This window comes from Tauraco erythrolophus, chromosome W, assembly GCF_009769465.1.
Source record: "Tauraco erythrolophus isolate bTauEry1 chromosome W, bTauEry1.pri, whole genome shotgun sequence".
Taxonomy (NCBI): domain Eukaryota; kingdom Metazoa; phylum Chordata; class Aves; order Musophagiformes; family Musophagidae; genus Tauraco; species Tauraco erythrolophus.
Window position 1 is genome coordinate 1,071,323 of NC_141497.1, and position 21,682 is coordinate 1,093,004.

General features: G+C 42.6%; 1 protein-coding gene across 1 annotated transcript in view; it reads right to left on the reverse strand.

The window, feature by feature from the left end:
• The window catches only part of LOC104374688 (SMAD family member 2), a 79,639-nt gene extending 62,332 nt beyond the window's left edge, over positions 1 to 17,307 (reverse strand). The window contains exons 1-2 of the mRNA XM_086630245.1: positions 17,270 to 17,307; positions 11,991 to 12,283 (exon numbers count right to left, since the gene is read on the reverse strand). Coding sequence (XP_086486371.1) covers positions 11,991 to 12,226 — 236 coding nt within the window. The 5' untranslated portion in view covers positions 12,227 to 12,283; positions 17,270 to 17,307. The remainder of the gene's footprint in view (positions 1 to 11,990; positions 12,284 to 17,269) is intronic.
• Between the last annotated feature and the right edge of the window lie 4,375 nt (positions 17,308 to 21,682).

Genomic DNA, 21,682 nt, shown 5'->3' on the forward strand with positions numbered 1-21,682 from the left:
ACACTGCCAGCTCATGTTGAGCTTCTCCTCCACCAGCACTCCCAAGTCCTTTTCCTCAGGGCTGCTCTCGATCCATTCTCTGCCCAGCCTGTACTTGTGCTTGGGATTGCCCTGACCCACGTGCAGGACCTTGCACTTGGCCTTGTTGAACTTCATGAGGTTCTCACAGGCCCACCTCTCCAGCCTGTCAAGGTCCAACACTTAACTTGGATATCAGTGTTGCAAAATCGTAAACACGCATATTCCATTGCACACCTGCGAGCGCACACCACACTTCCAGGGCCTATAGCAGAAGGGAACAGGCGAGCTGACCCTCTCACGAGTGCAGCTCTGGTACCAAACTCGTTAATGCAGGCACAAATCTCGCATGACTGCTACCATCAGAACGCTGACGCCATTAGGTGACAATTTGGTTTAACACGAGATCAAGCCCGCTCAATTGTAGTCATGTTTTAGCTGTCAAAATATGATCATGCCACCAATGGATGGTGTTAATCCTTGTGATTTACGCTCGCAGGAGCTATGGCAAACAGACGTTACACATGTACCCTCCTTTGGACGGCAGAAGTATGTTGCTCACCAGTCTGGGCTGCGGCTCCAAGGATGTCATTGCATCTTCCACAGCCAGGAGGAAATGGCCCGCCTTTTGTAGGCAGGGCCTAAACCTTAATTAGATCATTACCAATACAAGCCAGCTAGGTGATATATCCATAATTCCCCCTTTTTGTTTTACAGTTTTTTTTTGGTTTTCAGGAAGGCTTTACGGTGAGCAGAGACCCAGTTCATTCATTCCAACTCCAGCTCGCTTCCCTCTTTTGGGGTAGTGGCTTTACCTTCTTTATCAAAGGACTTCTCGCTCCGGCTCTGGCTCTTTTGGCTCTGGCTCTTGGCTCGGGCGAGGGAGTCGGGATCGTGGTCTTCAGGGTCTCTCGTGAGGGTATCACATCGGGGTCACCAGATGTTGCTCACCAGCTTAGGCTGCGGCTCCAAGGATGTCGTTGCATCTTCCACAGCCAGGAGGAAATGGCCCGCGCCTTTTGTAGGCAGGGCCTAAACCTTAATTAGATAATTACAAGCCAGCTGGGTGATAGCCATAGAAGTATGTCCATGTAACCATTGATACGTTTTTGAATGTGATATCTGCAAGTGCACACGTGAGAGAGAAAGCCAAAGATGTGTGTTTATACTGGACTTCAGCCTTTGCGTTTATGGGTGTGCCTGAATGAATCAAGACAGACAATGGCCCAGCATACACCTCTCATCAGCCGCGTGTATTTTTGTCATCATGGGGTATTGAGCATGTTACTGGTATTTCTTACAATCCTACTGGGCAAGCGATCATAGAACGCGCACATAGTACTTGAAAAATATGCTTTTAAAACAAGAAGAGGGAATGATAGGGAAATCTCCCAGCGAAAGAATAGCTAAAGCATTATAGGTGTTAAATTTCTTAAATCGATGAAAAAACGATCTAGCTCTGATGGCTAAACATTTTGGGATGGATAAACTGTCACATCTCAGTCAAGATCGGGCACAGGCAGAGTTACAGCAGGTGACTTTCCAACAACTGACTGAATTGGCTAAGAGAGCATTAAGACGTGTCCCTGATTTTTGGGACAGGGGAGGTTTCCTTTGCTTCCATTCAGCAGGGAGCACAGGAACCTTATGAGCATTTCCTTGATCAGCTACAAATGGCAGTTCAGAGCCAAGTAGAAAATCCAGCTACTGCAGATGTGTTGGTATTCCAGTTAGGGATTGAAAATGCTAATGCAGACTGCCAACGAGCTCTTGATCCTATCAGAAATTGGGCAAAAACAATTGCAGGTTTAATAAAGGCGTGTCAGAATGTGGGCTCAGAACACTATAAAACAGAGATAATAGCAGCTAAATGTTTTGATCAACAGTCATCACTGACACGTTGGTGCATTTAATTCCTACTGGTGTCTTTGGTCTTATATCACAAGGATTATGTGCACTATTGCTAGGATGATCATCCACCACAAAATCAGGATTGTTTGTACTCCCAGGGGTAATTGATTCTGAGAAAAAAAAAACCCAAAAACCAAAGAAACCATGTCTGGAGGAAGAATAGCCCAATTACTTTTGATGCCTTGAAGCACCACATCACCTCCATTATGTAACATAGCTAGAGGTATAGAAGCATTTAGCAGTACAGGCCAACCAAAAATCTTTTGGACAGAAAGTCACAGCCACACAACCTCTTTTAACAATAATCATTAGTGGGAAGGCTTTTTCTGTCCTTGTTGTCACAGGGGCTGATGTATCTATAGTGAAAAAATTCTGACTGGCCACCCTCTTGGCCTCTGATACAAGCCCTGGCAGCTGTGATCGGAGTAGGGGGAACACAGATCCCACAGCAGAGTGCACAGTCCTTGTTAGTAGTAGGCCCAGGTAACAAACAAGCCATTTTGAAACTGTATGTTCTTGATGTCCCATGTACACTATGGGGTTGGGATTTGTTGAATCAGTGGAATGTGAGGCTAACCTCAAATTTTTTAGTGTAGTCTGATATGCTGTCAGAGTACACAGGGTCAACTCTGAGATGAAGAGATGTCATACTGTCCTGGTTTTGGCTAGGATAGAGTTAGGTTTTTTTAGTAGCTAGTGTTTTGGTTTCAGTCTGGGATTTGTTATGAGAAAAATGTTGATAGTGCACTGATGTTTATAGTTAGTACTGAGACAGCAAGGACTTTTCAGCTTCCCGTGCTTTTGCCAGTGTGCAGGAGCACAACAGGCTGGGGGAGGGAAGCATAGCCAGGGCAAAAGCCCACAACTCCCCTTATGATTTGAACTTAGTCGTAGAACTGAGGGCTAAATTGGTCAATGAAGTATTCCATACCATGCAGCATCATGCCCAGTATATAGATGACGGTTGACTGGGAAGTTGGGTTCTCTTGCTCTCTTTTCAGGGCTCACTCATCCAGGATTGCAGTGTTGGGACTTATCTGCTTTGGGATCACTTGCTAGGATGGGACAAACATTGGTCATCAGGTGGTGAGCAACTGTACTGTGTATCACTTATTTCACAGAATCACAATGTTAGGGATTGGAAGGGACCTCAAAGGATCATCTAGTCCCCTGCCAGAGCAGGACCACCTAGATCAGATAGTATTTTATCTTAATATATACAAATAATTATAAATATATATTAATATCATTAATACTTTTAAATTTATATTATTGATAATATACACAATAGGAAGTCACTGCAAAGCACACCATCATTCTGTCCTTACTGCCCTGCAGAGGCCAGAGCCTGGTGTGACACACTTAGAAAGTACCAAGAACTTCCTTTATTCTTTTACAGAGAATGTAGAGACAACATTCAAGTCTCACCATAATTATGGGACTGAGAAGAGCACAGGTAATTTGATCCTCCTGCTACACCTTTCCAGTGAACACATCCAAAGTCTTCATAGCATCAGCTGTCACAAGAAGGATCAGGGGATTCTGAAGCTAATCTTGGCCAACACTCCCCAAAATCTCAGACATCTCGTCATACTTCCAGGAAAGATCTCTCTGACTTTGTTCTAAAGCATTATTTTTATTGAAATTCCAACAAGAGAAAAGCAGAGGGGGCTCTGCTTCAGCCTCAACAATCCTGTCATGAGACAAAAGAGTCAATTTACAAGCGTGCTCTTCCTATAATTTCAGCAATAAAAATGGTGCTTTAGTGTAGTCTGATATACTGTCTAAAATAGCTATACTTATTTTAGAAAGCTTAAGATGTTCAACTGTAGTCTTCAAACATTTATAGAACAAATTTACATCTAAGCAAATGCATCCAGACTGAAATAGGGTATATGGTTTGAGGACATTCTTGATATATAACAGTTCTCAACTTGCAAGCTATGATTAAGAATCCATGTCCATCTCCAACTTGAATAGTGAATTATCCCAGCTCTGCTACAAATTAACAGAGTCAAGTTCTGTTTCTGGGAAAACAGACTTCACCTCTGTCTGGATAGCAATGTTATTTTAGGATCTACTGTGTCAATACAACTGCCAGCTGTTGTCCTCCTAGTTAACTCACTTGTCTGTCTTAGCAGCAGATGTTTGGAACTTTCCTAAAACAGTTTCCAGAGGAAGCTTCCATGCCCCAGTGTAATTGTTGAAATCACCCATCTCCTATGGCTTTAACCTGAGAAGGGACAAAGGAATTTCTGTATTGCTATCCTCTGAAGTAACCTATTTTGGGGAAAGATCTTAAAAGTTCAAAACAATCTATTCTAGAAGCCACATTAGCTTGACAACTCTGCTCTATGGGTGATCAAAAGCATCCCTAAAACTAGGTTACTGCATGCACTTATGTGATAGCTTTCCTAATAAATATTCCCAGGGAATTTAAAAAACAAAACAAAACAACAAACAAACAAAACTCAACAAGCATGCTAACTGGTAGCACAGCTTATATTCAAGAAAAACTGTGCCCTTTACACCTAAATTAGAAATTACTTTTTACTCAGTTATGTGAAGAAAAAAAAGCATCAATGTCATCATTTTAAAAGATTTGTTTGTTCTCAAACAGCAGTTCCAGGCCCATTCAGTTTTAGTCCCATCTTTAAACAGGTCTTTGCCCAGTTTACTACTTCTGTTAACTCCTTTGTAGACACTTTAATCAGCACAAATAAGTTCCATGTATGGAGGCTCGTATTGACTAATAAAGAGAGTCAGCCTTCAAGAAACAAATTCAACATGCGCTGTAAGCTATGCCTAGGCTGCTTATCTTATCCATAGAGCTAACTCACTGCAGGAAATGAAGAAAGGGCTGCAGGACAAGCAAACAAAGGAATAACACTAGCATAATAGAGAAAATCAGTTTCTTTAGAGAATTCTGACCATGTCAAATGGTCTTGCCTTCACACGTTTGATGAACTTTCACCAGATTCTGCAGTTTTAAGTATCTGAATCCTTGTAGAATACATCACAAACAGAACAAAATTGAGATGTACTGAATTTATTTCCTGGACACTGTAAGCAAGTATAACAAAAGTCGTCAAGTATCGATAGCATTAGACACTTGAACATCAAGAACAGCCCTTTAGGCTCTCCAAGTCACACGGAGAGCAGACTTTGGCCTCTTCAGGGATCTCCTCAGTAGAGTACAATGGGAGAAAGTCCTAGTAGGAAGAGGGGCCCAAGAAAGTTGGTTAATATTCAAGGATCACCTCCTCCAAGCTCAGGAGTGGTGCATCCCAACAAAGAGGAAGTCAGGTAGAAACACCAGGAGGCCTGCATGGATGAACAAGGAGCTCCTGGACCAACTCAGACACAAAAAGGAAGCCTACAGAGGGTGGAAGCAAGGACAGGTAGCCTGGGAAGAATACAGAGCGATTGTCCAAGCAACCAGAGATCAGGTTAGGAAAGCTAAAGCCCTGATAGAGTTAAATCTGGCCAGGGACATCAAGGGCAACAAGAAAAACTTCTATAGAGATGTCAGTGATAAAAAGAGACCTAGGGAAAACGTAGGCCCTCTCCGGAAGGAAACGGGGGACCTGGCTACCCGGGATATGGAGAAGGCTGAGGTTCTCAATGACTTTTTTGCCTCAGTCTTCACTGGCAAGAGCTCTAGCGGCATGGCCCAAGTCACAGAAGGCAAAGGCAGGGACTGGGAGAATGAAGAACCACCCACTGTAGGAGAAGATCAGGTTTGAGACCATTTAAAGAACCTGAAGGTGGACAAGTCCATGGGACCTGATGAGATACATCCGCAGGTCCTGAGGGAACTGGCAGATGAAGTTGCTAAGCCACTATCCATCATATTTCAGAAGTCGTGGCTGTCTGGTGAAGTTCCCAATGACTGGAAAAGGGGAAACATAGCCCCCATCTTTAAAAAGGGAAAAAAGGAAGACCCAGGGAACTACAGGCCAGTCAGTCTCACCTCTGTGCCCGGCAAGATCATGGAGCAGATCCTCCTGGCGACTATGCTAAGGCACATGGAAAATAAGGAGGTGATTGGTGACAGCCAACATGGCTTCACTAAGGGCAAATCCTGCCTGACTAATTTGGTGGCCTTCTATGATGAGGTTACGGCATTGATGGATAGGGGAAGAGCAACTGACATTGTCTACCTGGACTTATCCAAAGCATTTGACACTGTCCCACATTACATCCTTGTCTCTAAACTGGAAAGACATGGTTTTGATGGATGGACCACTCAATGGATAAGGAATTGTCTGGATGGTCGCACTCAAAGAGTTGTGGTCGACGGTTCAATGTCCACGTGGAGGCCAGTGACGAGTGGTGTTCCTCAGGGGTCGGTGCTGTTTAACATCTTTGTTGGCGACATGGACAGCGGGATCGAGTGCACCCTCAGCAAGTTTGCAGATGACACCAAGTTGTGTGGTGTTGTGGACACGCTGGAGGGAAGGGATGCCATCCAGAGGGACCTTGACAGTTCCTTGATGGTTCATCAAGAGGACTGAGACCTGAGAGAAACGGCCACGCAGACACCAAGGACAGTGAAGATGGAGCAGGACGAGGTGTGCTGGAGCTGAGTTTCCCCTGCAACTGGTGGTGAGACGCAGACGGCCCCTCTGCTGACTGTGGAGATTAACAGTGAAGCAGAGACCTACTCAGTTCTTGGAGAAGCCCACACTGGAGCAGAGATGCCTGTGCCTGAAGGAAGTTGTAGAGAATGGTCTCTGTGAGCTGCTCGAGTTTGATGACAAGGCAGAGAGGCATCTGAAGCCCATGGAGAACCCCATGTCAGAGCGGGTGGCAGCTCTCTAAGAAGCCGTGACTCTGTGGGGAAGCAGCCCGCACTGCATCCATCCGATGGGGAAGGATTGCATCCTGTGAAAAGGACTCATGTTGGAGAAGTTTGTGGACTGTCCCGTGAGGAAGGGATCCATTGGAGCAGGGAAAAGAGTGTCAGGAGTCCTCCTCCTTTAAGAAAGGAGCAGCAGAAACAATGTGTGACAAACTGATCTGCACTCCTCCATTCCCTGTCCCCCTGCGCCGCTGGGGGAGGAGGTAGAGCCGGGAAGAAGGGAGGAGTTGGGGAAAGGTGTTTTTAAGATCTGGCTTTGTTTTTCCTTATCTTCTCTGAATGAGCTGTTAACAAATTAAATTGATTTGTCCTCAAACTGAGTCTGTTTTGCCCGGGGCCATGGTTGGTGGGTGCTCCCTCCCTGTCCTTATCTCGACCCTCAGGCCTTTTGTTACATTTTTCTCCTCTCCACCTCACTGAGGGAGCGGAGTGAGTGAGTGACCTCATAGTGGCTTAGCTGCTGGCTGAGCTAAACCACAACACCATTAGGGTTTCTTCTTTGCCTCCAGATGGTACAAAAATGCAGATCTCATCTCATTTTAATCAGAAGCCAGGTGATTCAGAAGTCTAATTGTTGACTGTAAATTCCACAAATCAGCTACATTATTCAAAAAACAGCAGCAGGATTTGAGCCCCTCTTGCTATCTCTGTCACTTAAGTCAGAATTGGGAGGCTGCAGGAAACAAAGCAAAAATAAGCTTCTGACAACCAGGAAACATAGCACAGGAATGCTATCCTCATGTTAAGCAAGAAGGACAGAGGGCACAGATAAGACATTTTCTACATACATATTGAACTGTTAAGCAAGAAAAAACTTTAAAACTCTAATGGCACAGCAGGTTAGAAAGCAAGGGTTTGACAAGAGTATTAGCCTTCTCTCCACACTGGAAGCAACTGCTGCATTTCACCTATGACTCTAAAGCACTTGCATGATACTAGCACCCCAGCAAAGAATCTCTGAATTGGGTTTTAAGGAAGTTAATCTTAAAACCTTACTTCAGTCAGTAATCTGCCAGATTACTTTTCATCAGCATTCAACATGGCTTTGCTTTAGTGCTGTAGTTTCCTCTTATATAAAGCAGTGATAAAATTTACCTCCTCTGCAGAAACTCAGGACCTCCCATTAAAGCTAAGATTCAAATGCCAAGTAGCGTTCCACATATAGTATCAAAACCAAGTTTACATAATAACTGTAATATAACTACTGCTATTAATGTCAACAAGTTTTCTCTGTTCAAGAAGAAAGTTGGTTAAATTATCAATCAGGAAGTTGTTTGACACTGTATCAAACCCTTCTATAGTACTGAGATGAGTACACAAACATCTGGAAAAATAAAATATATACTGTTATAGATGCATCTTTTAGCTGCCCTCTTCCTCTCAACTACAAATAGTCTTTGTCAGTGCATGCATGAAAGCTGTATCCACTACGCAAAACTAAAATGAATGAAAGCTAGAGATGCTGAGACTGATGGGAGGCACCATTCTCTTTATCCTCTGGCATATACTGTAAGAAAAACAGATGCACCTATACATATGCCTCAGTTCAGCATTGCATTGTGCAGATCAGTCAGCAGTAGAACAGGGAAGCTGCCAGCAAGGAGATACAGCAGTGCTCTGCAGGTTCAACAACAGGTAAGCAAAAGCACAGCGCAAGATGGAATATTCTGGGGGTGAATGGGTTACTACATGCAACAAGTGAGGACTACCTTGTACCTGGAGAGTACTCCTTATGGGCAGGTGTTGTGGTTTAGCCCAGCCAGTAGCTAAATTGCCACACTGCTGCTTGCTCACTCCTCCCCCTTGGTGGGGTGGGGAGGAGAAAATCAGGAGGAAGGGATGAAACCAGTGGGTTGGGATAAGGACAATTTAATAGAATATCAGAAAAGAAAGAAAAGTATAATCAAGCACAAGTGTACATCCACAAGAACAATATGAAACGACTGCTACAACTGCTCACCACGCAGAACCTGGAACCAAGCCCGCTCCAGACACCCAAAACCAACCCCCTCCCCCGGCTAGCTCCCTCAATATATACTCTGAGCATGATGTCACATGGTACTGAATAGTCTACTGGCCAGGCTGGTCAGCTGCCTTCGTTGTGTCCCATGAAAAAAGTTAACTCTTTCTCAGCCAAACCCAGGACAGCATGTCATCTCAATACTACTCATCCTTCATATAAAATAATATCCTATTACAGTTGTTACACTACCCAAATGTTGGCACGGAAGCACAATTCAACATGCGATATCAATGTACCCAGTTACAGCTCAGGGAGGACACAGTCAGCTCTGCATTAGTTTTCAGATATGTAGGCTCTAGAGGAACATAAGACATCACAAAGGAGTCCAAACTCAATGCTTCCCTTCCCCTAGCTTTTTTTTTTTTTTAAGTTTTAAAAATATAAGAGCTACAACAGCCCAGGTCAACATTATTCCAAACCTACTCCAACTAAACTAACTAAACGTACTATTGTACATTATCAGGCGTTTTACAAAAGCAACTGCATTTTGGTAAGCCTTATTTAAAAGGATAAAGAAGAAATCATGAAGCATATCTATACTCTTTTTAAGACAGAAAAAAACACACAGTTGATCATACCAAAATACTGGGACACTGAAACTAATGATTTGTGTTTCCCTACTTTGGATTCCAATACCCTGTACTGTCACCACTGAAACGACTTTTTAAATAATGAAGACAGACTATGAATATATCAGTTGACTATTCACTGCATGGCATGGTTTGGTTTGTTAAAAGCTTGGATTTTAGCTATCACTAGTTACAAAGTATTTATTTCAACAGAGCAATCCATGCTAATAAGGAATAAACTGCTCCATTAGAAGACAACTTATATAAATGGATGTTCATGCTGTTTCTTCACTGACTGCTTCTTGTGCTCCATTTGTGTCAAAACTGCAAGGGAGAGCATAAAGACGGGATCTTACATTCCACCAAATTCATTACGTATTTTAGAAATGTGAACTCACACATCAACATTTAGTTTCAGGATACACAGGGATTATGCGATTAGAATCCCACTGGCTTGCAGGAAGGATTCAGCAAGATAACTACAAATTACTTAGCTAGTGTCAAAAGGACCTCTGTACTTATTTAGCCTCTGCTCTAGATTACTGACCCATTTAAGAAGAGCTAAGCACCTATGCTGTGCAATGCCAACACCCACTCCATCTGTTTGCTTCTGCTTGCTCAGAACCTCTATTAGTCTGCATAAGAAGTTGTGTTAATTACCACGAGCAGCTTTTGCATAGTACACACAGTATCAACCTCACTTAGTATGTGGTCACCTTGACAAACAGCACAGAAACAGAACAACCCTAATCGCAGCAGGATTACCAATGACATACAGTAAGTATATGCAGATTTCTGACAAGGCAATTGAATTCAACTTTTGTCCAAGTTGCTCTCAGTTTTGAGAGAAGCCTGTAGGTGTTTAGTTGTTCTAGGTTTCAATGATGAAAAAGTATACTAGAGTTAAGTGCTGTATCAAACTCTCTGGAAATCTCCAAGGGGACCAAAAACTTGTGAAACCACAACTGAAATGTCTGTTAAGGGAATGACAAGTGTTTGCAACTGTTGTGTTAATACCTACATGGAGTTAAACAGTATTAGTAAAAAGTTTTAAAAAAAGAAAACACAAAACAAGCAAAAATATTAGCATACTGATTTTATCTTCTAACATCATCTTTAAAATTAAATTTAGACAACCATTCTTCTCAAATAGCAATATTTACTGCCCCAGTACCCCTGCAGGAGAGCTCTAGGAAGTTTCTCAGAACTCTAAAAGTTAGATGCACACTTTATATCAAGTAAATGGCATATTTAGCTTGTCATATGAAACGTCTTCCAACTAAGCATTTTGTCTTTGCCATGGTAAAGACTTGCTAAATACATTGAGTCATCTCATGTCAAGTCAAGAAATATAACCCTACAGGTTCCAATCTTAGTCTACTGATATACACTAAGATAAGAAAGCTCTAGGGAAGAAAATACAAGCAGAAGGCAGCATTAGAAACAAAATGTGAACACAAAAGAGAGAACAGAATTAAAGTAGTCATTCATTCAGAGCACACTCATGGTTTTCCCAGAAAGCTGTGTCAAATCTAAAAGAATGCTAAAACCATTACCAGATAACAGCTATAACACATTTGATATGATACCAGTCAAATCTAGTTTGCGCTATGATTAATAGGAAGTTTAAAAGTAGCTGAGATGAATGTGCTAATACAGAAATTAAGGTAATAAACCAGATGCAGTTTCTCTCCCCCAGAAATTATTTTAAGTGTCAAGGGGCTAAGTGCCCAGAATATACCTGTGCCACCAGATCCTCTAACTTTTTCACAGAAAAACACACCTGTGAAGTGATTTGATACTTACGTCACACATAATGAGCTTATGCACACCTTAGTGGGATTTCTGTACAATGCGAATCAAGAGCAGACTGCATTATACTTACAAACATAACCCTTGCCTCTCACACAGTTGTTGCTATGAATTAAGTTAAGAAAGTCAAAGGGGTAGAATGCAAGTCATTCACCTAAGTGCATATACGTATCAGGAGCAGAAGAGCAGTTCTAGAAATACTCCAAATTATTAAATAAAAAGAACTTTCATTAACCAATAACAAATAATAATTACAGCAAATAAACCGGCCTTCAGACAACCTGCCTTCAAAAATAAAATTTCCATTTAAAAGGGAGAATGGATACAGCTTGTACGACTTAAATGAAACTACCATATACAACTGAACATAATTAGATGACTGAAGTGTTGACCAAGGAAAAACTAGTTTTGTTTGGGTTTTTTTGTTTGGTTGTGTTTTTTTTTTTTTAAATGGAAGCATAGGTTCAAGTATGCCCCTCCAATTATAGACAAGGTTATTAAATAAAAGCATAAGGCAGTGCTACAAACTAAGAGTTGCACTAGGTACCATCAGAATACATATAAATGGAATCTATGTAGCAATGAAAACTTAAATGTAAAGTTATTATTAGAAACTGTGACTTTACAAAGCATGTGATTCAATTGTAAGCAAGTACTACATAAAACCAAAATAGGTTTTAAAGAATCAAAAGCATGCAACTGATTTTTTAGTCATTTGTTCACAGGATAGCCTAGACATCCATTTAGTCATTTCTTAAGCAGCTGTAACAATTTCAAACACAACAGCACTTACCTTGGTATTGTCACACATTTTGTATTGCAATTCTGAGTGGTAATTGCCTTCTCGAGCTCATCCAGCTGTCCTGTTTTCTTTAGCTTCTTGACCAAGCTTTTCACTGCTTTTTCACACCACTTTTCCTCCTGACCGTTCTGCTCACCACCACCAGCCCCTCCAGAGCCACCAGCAGATTTTTTCCACCCCAGAAGTCTCTTCACAACTGGTGGAGTGAATGGCAATATGGATGACATGACTTTCACCAGACAGAACACTCAACAAGCAATAAATTAGAGATTCCCGTCTGATCCCTAAAAACACAAACCAAGAGAGACACATTAGCACTGAGTTTTCACATGAAACAAATACCTTGCTTCGGACCTTTCATTACCAAATACCATAGTGCACTGCATCCCAAAACAAGTCAGATAATAGTTCAGAAATAGTCTGCATCATGGTTAGGTACTTAATCAGTAAAGTTAAAATGCAAGTTTGCTGCAGACTCTTCAACAGCTAGCACAGACTAAGGTTACTGTTCGATTAGATATTTAATTTTTCCTCAAGTCTTTTCTGGCTAAAGTCAACTCCAGAAAATACAGAAGTTAATTTGAGTCTAGCTTTGTGCCTAGGCTGGTTGGTTTTAGTAATTTATTAAAATTCTCCACGATTGACAAATTGCATATACATATATGGGTGTTCTGCCCATCTCCAAATTAATTTAGCAAGCAAAATTGTGTTTGGAATGTCATTTAGTCATTACAGGTTGACAGAAGTCTTCCAATAGCTAGTCATTTCACAAGCCTTTTCTCATTGTGTTTGTCTTGTTTTAAATAACCACCAATTTTTGTTCCATTGGGGACACCGATTTGAAATTCACTCATTCACAAATTAAGTTTGATAATAAGCTTATTCCCATCTTTCAATCTAGAGTTCAATGACCTACAGATAATGAATCTTCTCAACTGGCAATACTTAAAATCATCATGTCTTTCAAATTTTGTTAAAGGATATTTAAAATCTTAGTCTGCAGGCACCTGAGTAACAGAACTACCTGTTTTCAATTTTGATAGCCTTTCATTCAGTATCAACTACCTGATCAGGATGTTTATATAAAATGAAAGATTAGAAGGGATGCTGAAACTTGGGCTATGTTTAGCATTCGCTGCAATTTACACTTCAAATCATTTAAAAGAGAAGTGATAGCCATTTAGAAACAAAAATCTTGGTTTTGCAGCTTCTATTAGGCTAGTTTTAGGTATTAAAACATAAGCCCCAAATCAACCATATTATTTCAGGCAGACAGCTGTTAGAAATTGCTTGAGGACATAATGGTCCTATGGATAGAAGTATGACATTGAAGTCAAAACCAACCTTATTTCCAGGCAGTAAATGAGTATTTGAACTCCAGAAAGTTACCTTATTTCCAAGCTGTATAAGTTAGCTCAGTCAGCTGAAAATACCTTGTTTTAGCTAAGAGCTAACACTACCTTCAGGCTACTCAATTTGAGCTTTCAAGGCAGCTTACATGCCTCTTCATCCTGTACAGGCACACACTTCGCTTCTATCTAAAAATATACCAACTTCATCTTATTGAAATTTCCCATCTGCAAAACAGCATGGTTGATTTGGGATACTTTAGGCTACAGTATTCATGGCTAATTCATGCCTTGTCATGTCTTCGCAGTTTCAGCAAGGACCAACAAATCAAACACTAAATTATATTCTACAAGTGATTTTAAATCATAACTTTTTAACTTTCACAAAGTAGAACATCCAGTAGGAATGACATTTCAGTTTCAACTAAATTATACCTCCATAAATCAGCTTCTGAGAGCACCTAAAAATATGACTGAGACAAGAATTGTAGTTTTCTGGGGACAAGGAGACAGGTTCCAATTAACAGGGACTCAAGATTAACACTGGTAACTTTATGCAAGTAATTCAAAATAATCTATCCTAAATCAGAGAATCATAGAATGGTTTGGGTTGGAAAGGACCTTTAAAGATCATCTAGTTCCAACCCCCCTGCTATGGGCAGGGACATCTTCCACTAGATCAGGTTGCTCAAAGCCTCATCCAACCTGACTTTCAACATTTTCAGTGACGGGGCAGCAACAGCTTCTCTGGGCAACCTGTTCCAGTGCCTCACCATCCTCAGAGTGAAGAATTTCTTCCTTATATACAATCTAAATCTACTCTCTCTCAGTTTAAAGCCATTACCCCTTGTCCTATCAGTAGAGGCCCTGGTAAAAAGTCAAAGCATTCCTTTTCACACAAGACTAGAATAAGAAAAGAACTTTTATTCTTTCAATAAAGTTAAATTATTACAGAATTGTCCCAAATATTTCAGACTGCAGGTTTTACAGATTGCAAAAGCATTGCACTGGAGCCCTGGCTGCAGTAAACAAGAAAAACTCAATATCCAACATATTCAAATTAAACACTGACTAGGACACTCAGTACAGTTTCATAGGGAGCCAAGCCAACACAACAGCTTCCGGCCACAGGAAGCCCAGGTCTCCTTCCTTTCTTTCCTGCAGCACCACCATCACCTTGGCACCAGTGCCAATACCTTTCTACAAAGATTAAGCTAGATAACCAAGTAAAAACTGATCAAGTTTGGTTTTTTTGGGGGTTTTTTTTTGTTTGGTTGGTTGGTTTTTTTTCCTGAGTTAGTTCTCTTTCAGGTTAACAAGTTGCACCAGCTCACACACAGTACTGTAAGTACCCACGCTGACATCAGATGAGTTACTAGAATGTGGATGGAGGACTCCAGCCCCAGCCTTCAACAGCAGTGTTAGCATTGACTGCATCACTGGAAATGCAACACAGGCACGCACTTTAATTCGGATCATTTATTTTGGTGGCAAAGCCAAATTAAGCAGTCTTACTCCCTTTTCCATGTGTTCTTAACTGTTTGCAGGCCTGGGAGTGAAATCCATTAGACTCCTAATCCAGTATACTGGGTAGCTCCAGAGATGAAACAGGAGGTTTGCATCGCCACTGCTGTTTTAAGAAACACTCGCACTAGGTTTCTGAAACAGAGAACGGCAGTCACTCTGAGCTTTATAAGACTTCAACATCTTAGCCAACATTAGATGCTTCAGAGGCATAGGCAAGAAATTAAAAAATACCAAACCAAAGAAGATAGTCTCTTTTGCCGCAAAGATCCTGTTTTAAACACTAGCAATTGATGGTGTAGGGCAGCTTCAAGTATTCCCTTACTGGGTTTTGAGCGTTTGGTTTTTTTTTTTTACTTTGGGGAAGATGAGGGTGGAAAGCTCGGGGAAGGAGAATTCAGTCCTACTGAGCAATGCCTTCAGATCCACCTCCCAGTTCAGCTTTTCAGCCAATTAGGCCGGCAGTGGGGAGTGGCTCTAAAGAGCTCCCTCCCAAGGGGCTCCATCTGGCCAGCTCATAGGCCAAAGCTCCAAGAAGTAAAGCCAAGGTCCTGGTTCAGCTTTGACACAAGCAGAAGTTCAAGGCAGGCTGCTTGCTATCTAGGGGGACAGGAGCAAAGAAAAGTCTTCCTCTGGGTCAGCTTTACAATGAGGATTTTGTAACATGCCTATATATAGAATCAATTTACACATTAATTTTTAAGTTTGTTATGCTTTAGTATTGCAATGCATCTTGAAACTCTGCATAACTGTATTATCTTTATATAGCTAATTGAAAGCAGAATTACCCACCTACTTTGAAAGTAGACTTTTTTCTTCTTGTTTAATGAAGTTTGATTACGAATCAAATAAGAAAATTCATGCTTCTCATACACAGAACTAAAATAAGCATTATCATGATGTTATGAAAGCTTCAGAAGCTGAATTTTTTTCTTCCATTATGAAGTACTACTGCAAATTACAAATATAATAACGAAAAGCTATATTGCTATTAGAAAATTAGTACACTATATTAACACATGCAATCATAGTACACTGAAATTGCATGCAACTGGGGACATGAGAAAGAAGAGGAGATGTTAATTTTACTGACCTTTGATTAAATTACTAATAGGACTGATGTATTTTAGCAACTCTCCAGAACTACAAGAGGACAAAACCACAACTGCCGTCAGGCAATTCACCTGTCTCTGCAAAGCAGCAAACTCCTTCCTATGATGAACAACTTCACAGTATTGCTCCTTAAAACTAAAAGACCTTAACAGCCCCACAAAAGCACTTAATGAGCACTCCAAAGCACAACAGTTTAAGTCCTTCTCATCTCATTTGTTTTGACTAAAATTTTCCATGTATAACAGGCAAGTGTCAGTTTCATTATTTTAGAAATTAAATGCTCCTAGGCTAAATTTGACAGGCATATTCACAGGACTGATTATCAGGTACCTAGGTACCTGTTTCAGGTTCTTATCTGTATAGCTTAGCAGCTTCTCCACTTTGTTAAACCACAAACAACTAAATTTAACAATTAGTTCAAGATCACTTTCAAAACAGGCCTAAACGTTCTTCAAACAGGCCAGACTCCCCATCCCTTTGATAAGTAGAGTTCACTCTGCACTGAGGAGCGTCTTGTGTTAAGCTCATATTGCTCCAGTGTATAATTAAATCAAGCTTGAGCCTCAGACTAAACTGATAGGAGACCCAGAAACTGCTCTCTCTCAGTCTCTTCTTGGTCTTACTTCACACTATAGCTGTCAAAATCATAATAAAACGCCATCTGGAATGAAGCTTTTCTGTTTGTAACACAGTTTCTCTACTGGAAGTAGGCAGCAATGTTTAGGAAGGTTTTCTGCAGTAGCCAATTTCTTCCAGCCCAGAGAGTATCGAATACAGGGCTGCCTGTACTCTCCATTCTATTACAAAAGACATCTGATCTCTCTCAAAAAAAAAAAAAAAAAAAAACTGGGCAGAGAGAGAGGTGAAAAGGAAGGAGAAGCAAAACTTTTTTTTTTTTCCCTCACCTCTCATACACGCATAGGGAGGCACAAGCCAGCCCTTCCCACCCTTCACCACCCCACGTCGGGGGCTACTCCAGCGTGTGGCGACAGCGACCTTCCACTCTCCCCCCGCCCCGCTTCCCCTCACGCAGACCCAGCGAGCGGCCGGCAGGAGCCGCCCCCCGCGGCCGCTCCTTCCCACCAGGAGAGGCAGCCCCCCAAGCTCCAGGCCGCCGCCGGGGCCCACTACAACAAAAGGGGAGGAAGGCGTGAGGAGGCGCCCCCATCCCTCGCTGGGACCAGGCCCGGCCCGGCTCGTTCCCCTGTAGCCCGTACACAGCCGGCAGGGCACCCCTTCCCGCAGCACGGCCGAGCCGCCCGCCTAAACCACTCCAAAACAAACCTCTTCCTCAGCGAGCAACGCGGCTGCTTTCCTCCCTCAACGCTGCTTTGCCCTGCGCGCCCCCCCCCCTCACCGAGCCTATTGGCTCCCGATGTGCCCCGCCCTCGATGGTGAGCGGGGAGGCAACGCAATGGTCACGCCGCCCGTCACTTGAGAAAGAACGGGCGAGGATTGGGCAGTGGGCGCGGAGGCTCGACCCGCACCGCCGATTGGCGGATTAAACCGCCAATCGAATGCCCGCGGCGGAAGAAAAATAAGGAGAAAAATAAAAAAAAAACACTCAAGGCGAAGGGAGACGGAGACGGGTGGGTGGTGCTGCGTGCCCCGCACGGCGGGGCGACACCGTTCACTGGCAGCGCCGGCTGTTACTTTTTGTCCCACGCGCCCGCTAGGGGCGGTTGACCGGGAAAGGAGAAAAGGAGCGGGGGTTTAAGCGACCCGCAGGCGCGCAGCCGCACTGGCGGTGTGTGGGTGCACCGCTGCCAGCCTCCGTAACCTTCCGCGCCGGGCGTGGGTGGGAGCTGAGAAAAAGTAGTGCGCTCCTTCCCACTAGAAATTACCTCCGGGACTGTGGTGGGCCAACCTCCCTCGAGCGGCCAACAAAACCCTAACTAAATCGAAGCTTAAATGCTCCTTGGACAAGGGAGGGTGACACTTCTTCCATCAGAGAGCTGGTGCACGGTGGGAACCATGGCAGCTCTTCAGGAAGCACAACGCCCCTCTGTCCACACAGCCATGGCCTCAGGGCAGCATGGCTCTGCTGCCCCGGCCCCTCAGCAGGCCCCATTTCCCTGATCTCAACCCGAAACAGTTTTAAACTGTCAGAGGCTTCATCTTCTGCAATGGCATAACAGCTCCAGGCTAGGACTAGCCCTATGGAGCTGCTGTGATCCTGATGGTCCCCAAGGTGACGCCTCCCTGGCCTCCCTCTGCCTGCACCAGCCTTGGAGCTGCCCTCCTCATATTCAGTGGCTCTTAAGAGAGCCATTTTCCTCTCGCGTTGCTTTTTTTTTTTTTTAACAACTGCCTTCAGTAGACTCTTCACAGCTTTAACCACCTCTTCTGTGGTAATGGTGTAATATAACTGAATTCCTGTGCCTAAGTAAACACCCAGGCTCACCAAAAGTAAATTAGAGCCTGTTTCCCGCAACTTTGCAGCCAGGGACCCGTTGGCATGCAAAACCCATCACTGCTTTGTCTGCAGAGGTCCTTGCAGTGATGCCCAGCAGGTTCCCTGAAGCATGAGTGGGAAGCCACAAGATGGGAGTTTAATGAGGTTTATTTGGGGTTTCTTTGAGTGAAAAGGTCTGTTCCTGCTTTGCTGTAAATCTGTTGGAGATGCTCTGTTTTTTCACTTCCACTTTTTGATACTTTTCCTTATTCCTCCCCCCCTCCATATATCTCAACTGCAGGCCACTTCTCATACCTGGGGTCACATCTCACCAACATAACAGCTTGCTTTCCAGAGACATGCTCTTCTTCCAGACTGAAACAGCTTCTGTGCTCCGTGAAATAGGTGTTACGATTCAGCATTTTGAGCACATATCCCATCTCAACAGGCTTGGTATTCTCGGGAGCCAGGTGAGGCACTTCTCCCATCATTTAGCCCTTTTGACAGAATGATAGATGTGGACTTGCAGAAATCTCCCTCTTGCCTTGTCTGTCCTTGGATTTTCCCAGCTTGAAGAATATGTGCAGCTTGTTCATTTTTTGTTGTATTTTTTCCCTCAATTCCATCAGTTTGACATTCAAGCTGGTCGTGAAATAGACACAAAAGTAAAACAGAGAAGATACCAACTGCAGACGATGCAGAACTGCTAACAGATTACCATCATTTTTTGAAAGATAAGGAAGTGTTCCAGGCATGTTGTACCTGGAAACAGATACAGGCTATTCAGCCAACACAGCACTTGCTTTGTGGAGGTTTCACTGCATTCAGAGAGAATTTGTTCTATGAGCAGCAAATTAATTAAGCTCAATTTTTCTATGGACTTTTCTCAGACATCCCCTTCAGCTCTCTGCTGCAATAAATCCACAGCCCCTTCTCCCCTTATATCCTCGAGGCTGACTTCTAATATATCCAAAGCTCCCTTCTATGTCTCCAACCTACTTTTATTGGCTTGCTGTCTGGGCATGGAGCAGCACATGCTATGGCTGGTTCGGGGCTATACATGTGCTGGCTGGCCAGCTGCCCACCATTTCTCTACTGCCAAGGAAGCCAAATAGTGCTGATAAGGGCTGAGCTTTCTCTGCCTTTCTTCCAGACGGAGCACTAACAAGGTTTTTCTTTTCTAATGTAGCCGCTGTTTGCTATGAAACTTGACAGACCTTGTATTTCCAAAAGCTCTGTGTCTCTGTTAGGTTTAAATGAAATAGGTTAAAATGTTGACAAGCTTATACTGGGGGACACTGACAAAAAAAAACCCCAACATTTGCCTAAACCTCCTTTCTTTAGGAAAGGAAATTGCAAGCAGCAGGAGAAATAAAGCAAATGGAAGAAGGCGGCATTGGGGCTGCAAATCACCAAGCCCAGAAGTTACCTGAGAAGCATGGTTGCTGTGGAGAAGCCAGGCAAGATGTGCATCTGCAACTTAAACACTGCTCTTGAAAGGGCTCCCAGACACACACCTGCAACTGCAGATATAGTACCTGATTTGGTAAAAACAAAGAAACAGCAAAACTCAGTCCCTGATACCAAAGCTGGATATTGCCAGGTCCTATTAACTAAATCGTGTAGCTCAGCACATTTTGGACATGAGCAGTTAGATACAGATGGTTGACAGTCCCATTTGGATTTGAACACTTCACTACCTCTTCTGACATGAAGAAGTATGTTTCCAATATTACATAAATTACCGTCATTTCAGACTGGGCTGTTAGGACATTTCAAAGCAAAGCCAAAATAAAAAGGAAACAGTCCCACAGTGCAAAAATAATTCACAGCCCTTGAGGTAAGCCTGCTGTGTCTGTCTTATACCCTCATCAAAGTGGACTTAAGAAATAACTAGTATTCAGAATAATGCACTAAAAGCAAAGATGTGCCTTTCTGACCCATCATAGTGATACCTGAAAAGGAAGTTGAACTTTCCAAGACTCGTTTTGGAGTTTTAGAAAGCAGATATTCTTTATTGCAGTGCCAGGTGCACGGGGGATATCTCCTCCTGGCACGCACACCTGGCTTCTGGAGAGAAACTTAGTTATACACTACAATCATGCATAATTCATAACATATTTACATATTCTTAAACAATTGGATAACTTTCTCTCGCTTTACATGTAAATTACTTCGCATGCTCAGTCCTCTTCCTTCGCCCCTTTCTTTTGGGTCTGGGGTGTATTTAGGGTAGCTGGTCCCTGAGTCGGTGGTCGCGATCTCCCCCTGCTGGAATTACCTTTTCCCCCAAGTCACTGCATGTTCACAGTTCAGAAAAGCATGAGAACAAAGTTTATGCAGTTTCTGGGATGTTCCCTCCAAGGGCAGACAGTTCTGGATAAAGAGTCTCTCTCCCTTTTAATCACTCCTGACAGCTTCAAGGATGGTCATCTTGTTAGTTTCTTTAGGTATGCGTAAATCACCTACTGCCTACTGAACCCTTCATGAAACTTTTACACAAAAACTTTAACCCCTTTATTGTTGGGTAACAATTCCCCCCTTTTCTTTATCCTTGCGAATTCTTTCTCAAAAGTTCATATTGTTCATCATACTTATCAGAATTGCAACAATTAACACCAGGTCAGTCTTATTGTAGTTGGTCCTGTGGTTTCTGCCGTCCATTGTTCCTCAGGCACTTTCTTCACCCTGGAGTAATGAATCCAAGCAGGTCGTTCTCTGATCTTGATCGCTGTGTAGGTTGTCAGCAATATCTGGAATGGTCCATTCCACTTTTCCTCAAGGGGGTGACCTGAAATGGTTTTAACATAAACCCAATCTCCAGGTTTGAATGTATGCACTTGAGAATCTAATCCCTGTGCCCTGGTAGACATCACTACTTTGTTTACTTCTTCCAATTGTTTTCCTAATGCTATCAAATATTGTTGTAAGCCCAGTTCTCCAACTTGACTGAGATCTTGCCCTTGATATCTAGTTTGAAATGGTTTCCCATATAAGATTTCAAAGGGACTCAATTTTCTTTGGTTCTTGGTTTAGTTCGAAGCCTTAATAAGGCAATTGGAAGGGCTTGATCCCATCTCAAGTTGGTTTCTTGACAAATTTTGCTTAGTTGTGTTTTTATTAAGTGATTCATTTTCTCCACCTGCCCGCTTGCTTGGGGGCGATAAGTCATATGCAATTTCCAATTGATTTCTAAAAATTTACTAACAGATTGTACTACTTGCGATACAAAATGGGGCCCTCTGTCTGAAGAAATTACTTCAGGGACTCCAAACTGAGGGATGATTTCCCTTAACAAAACT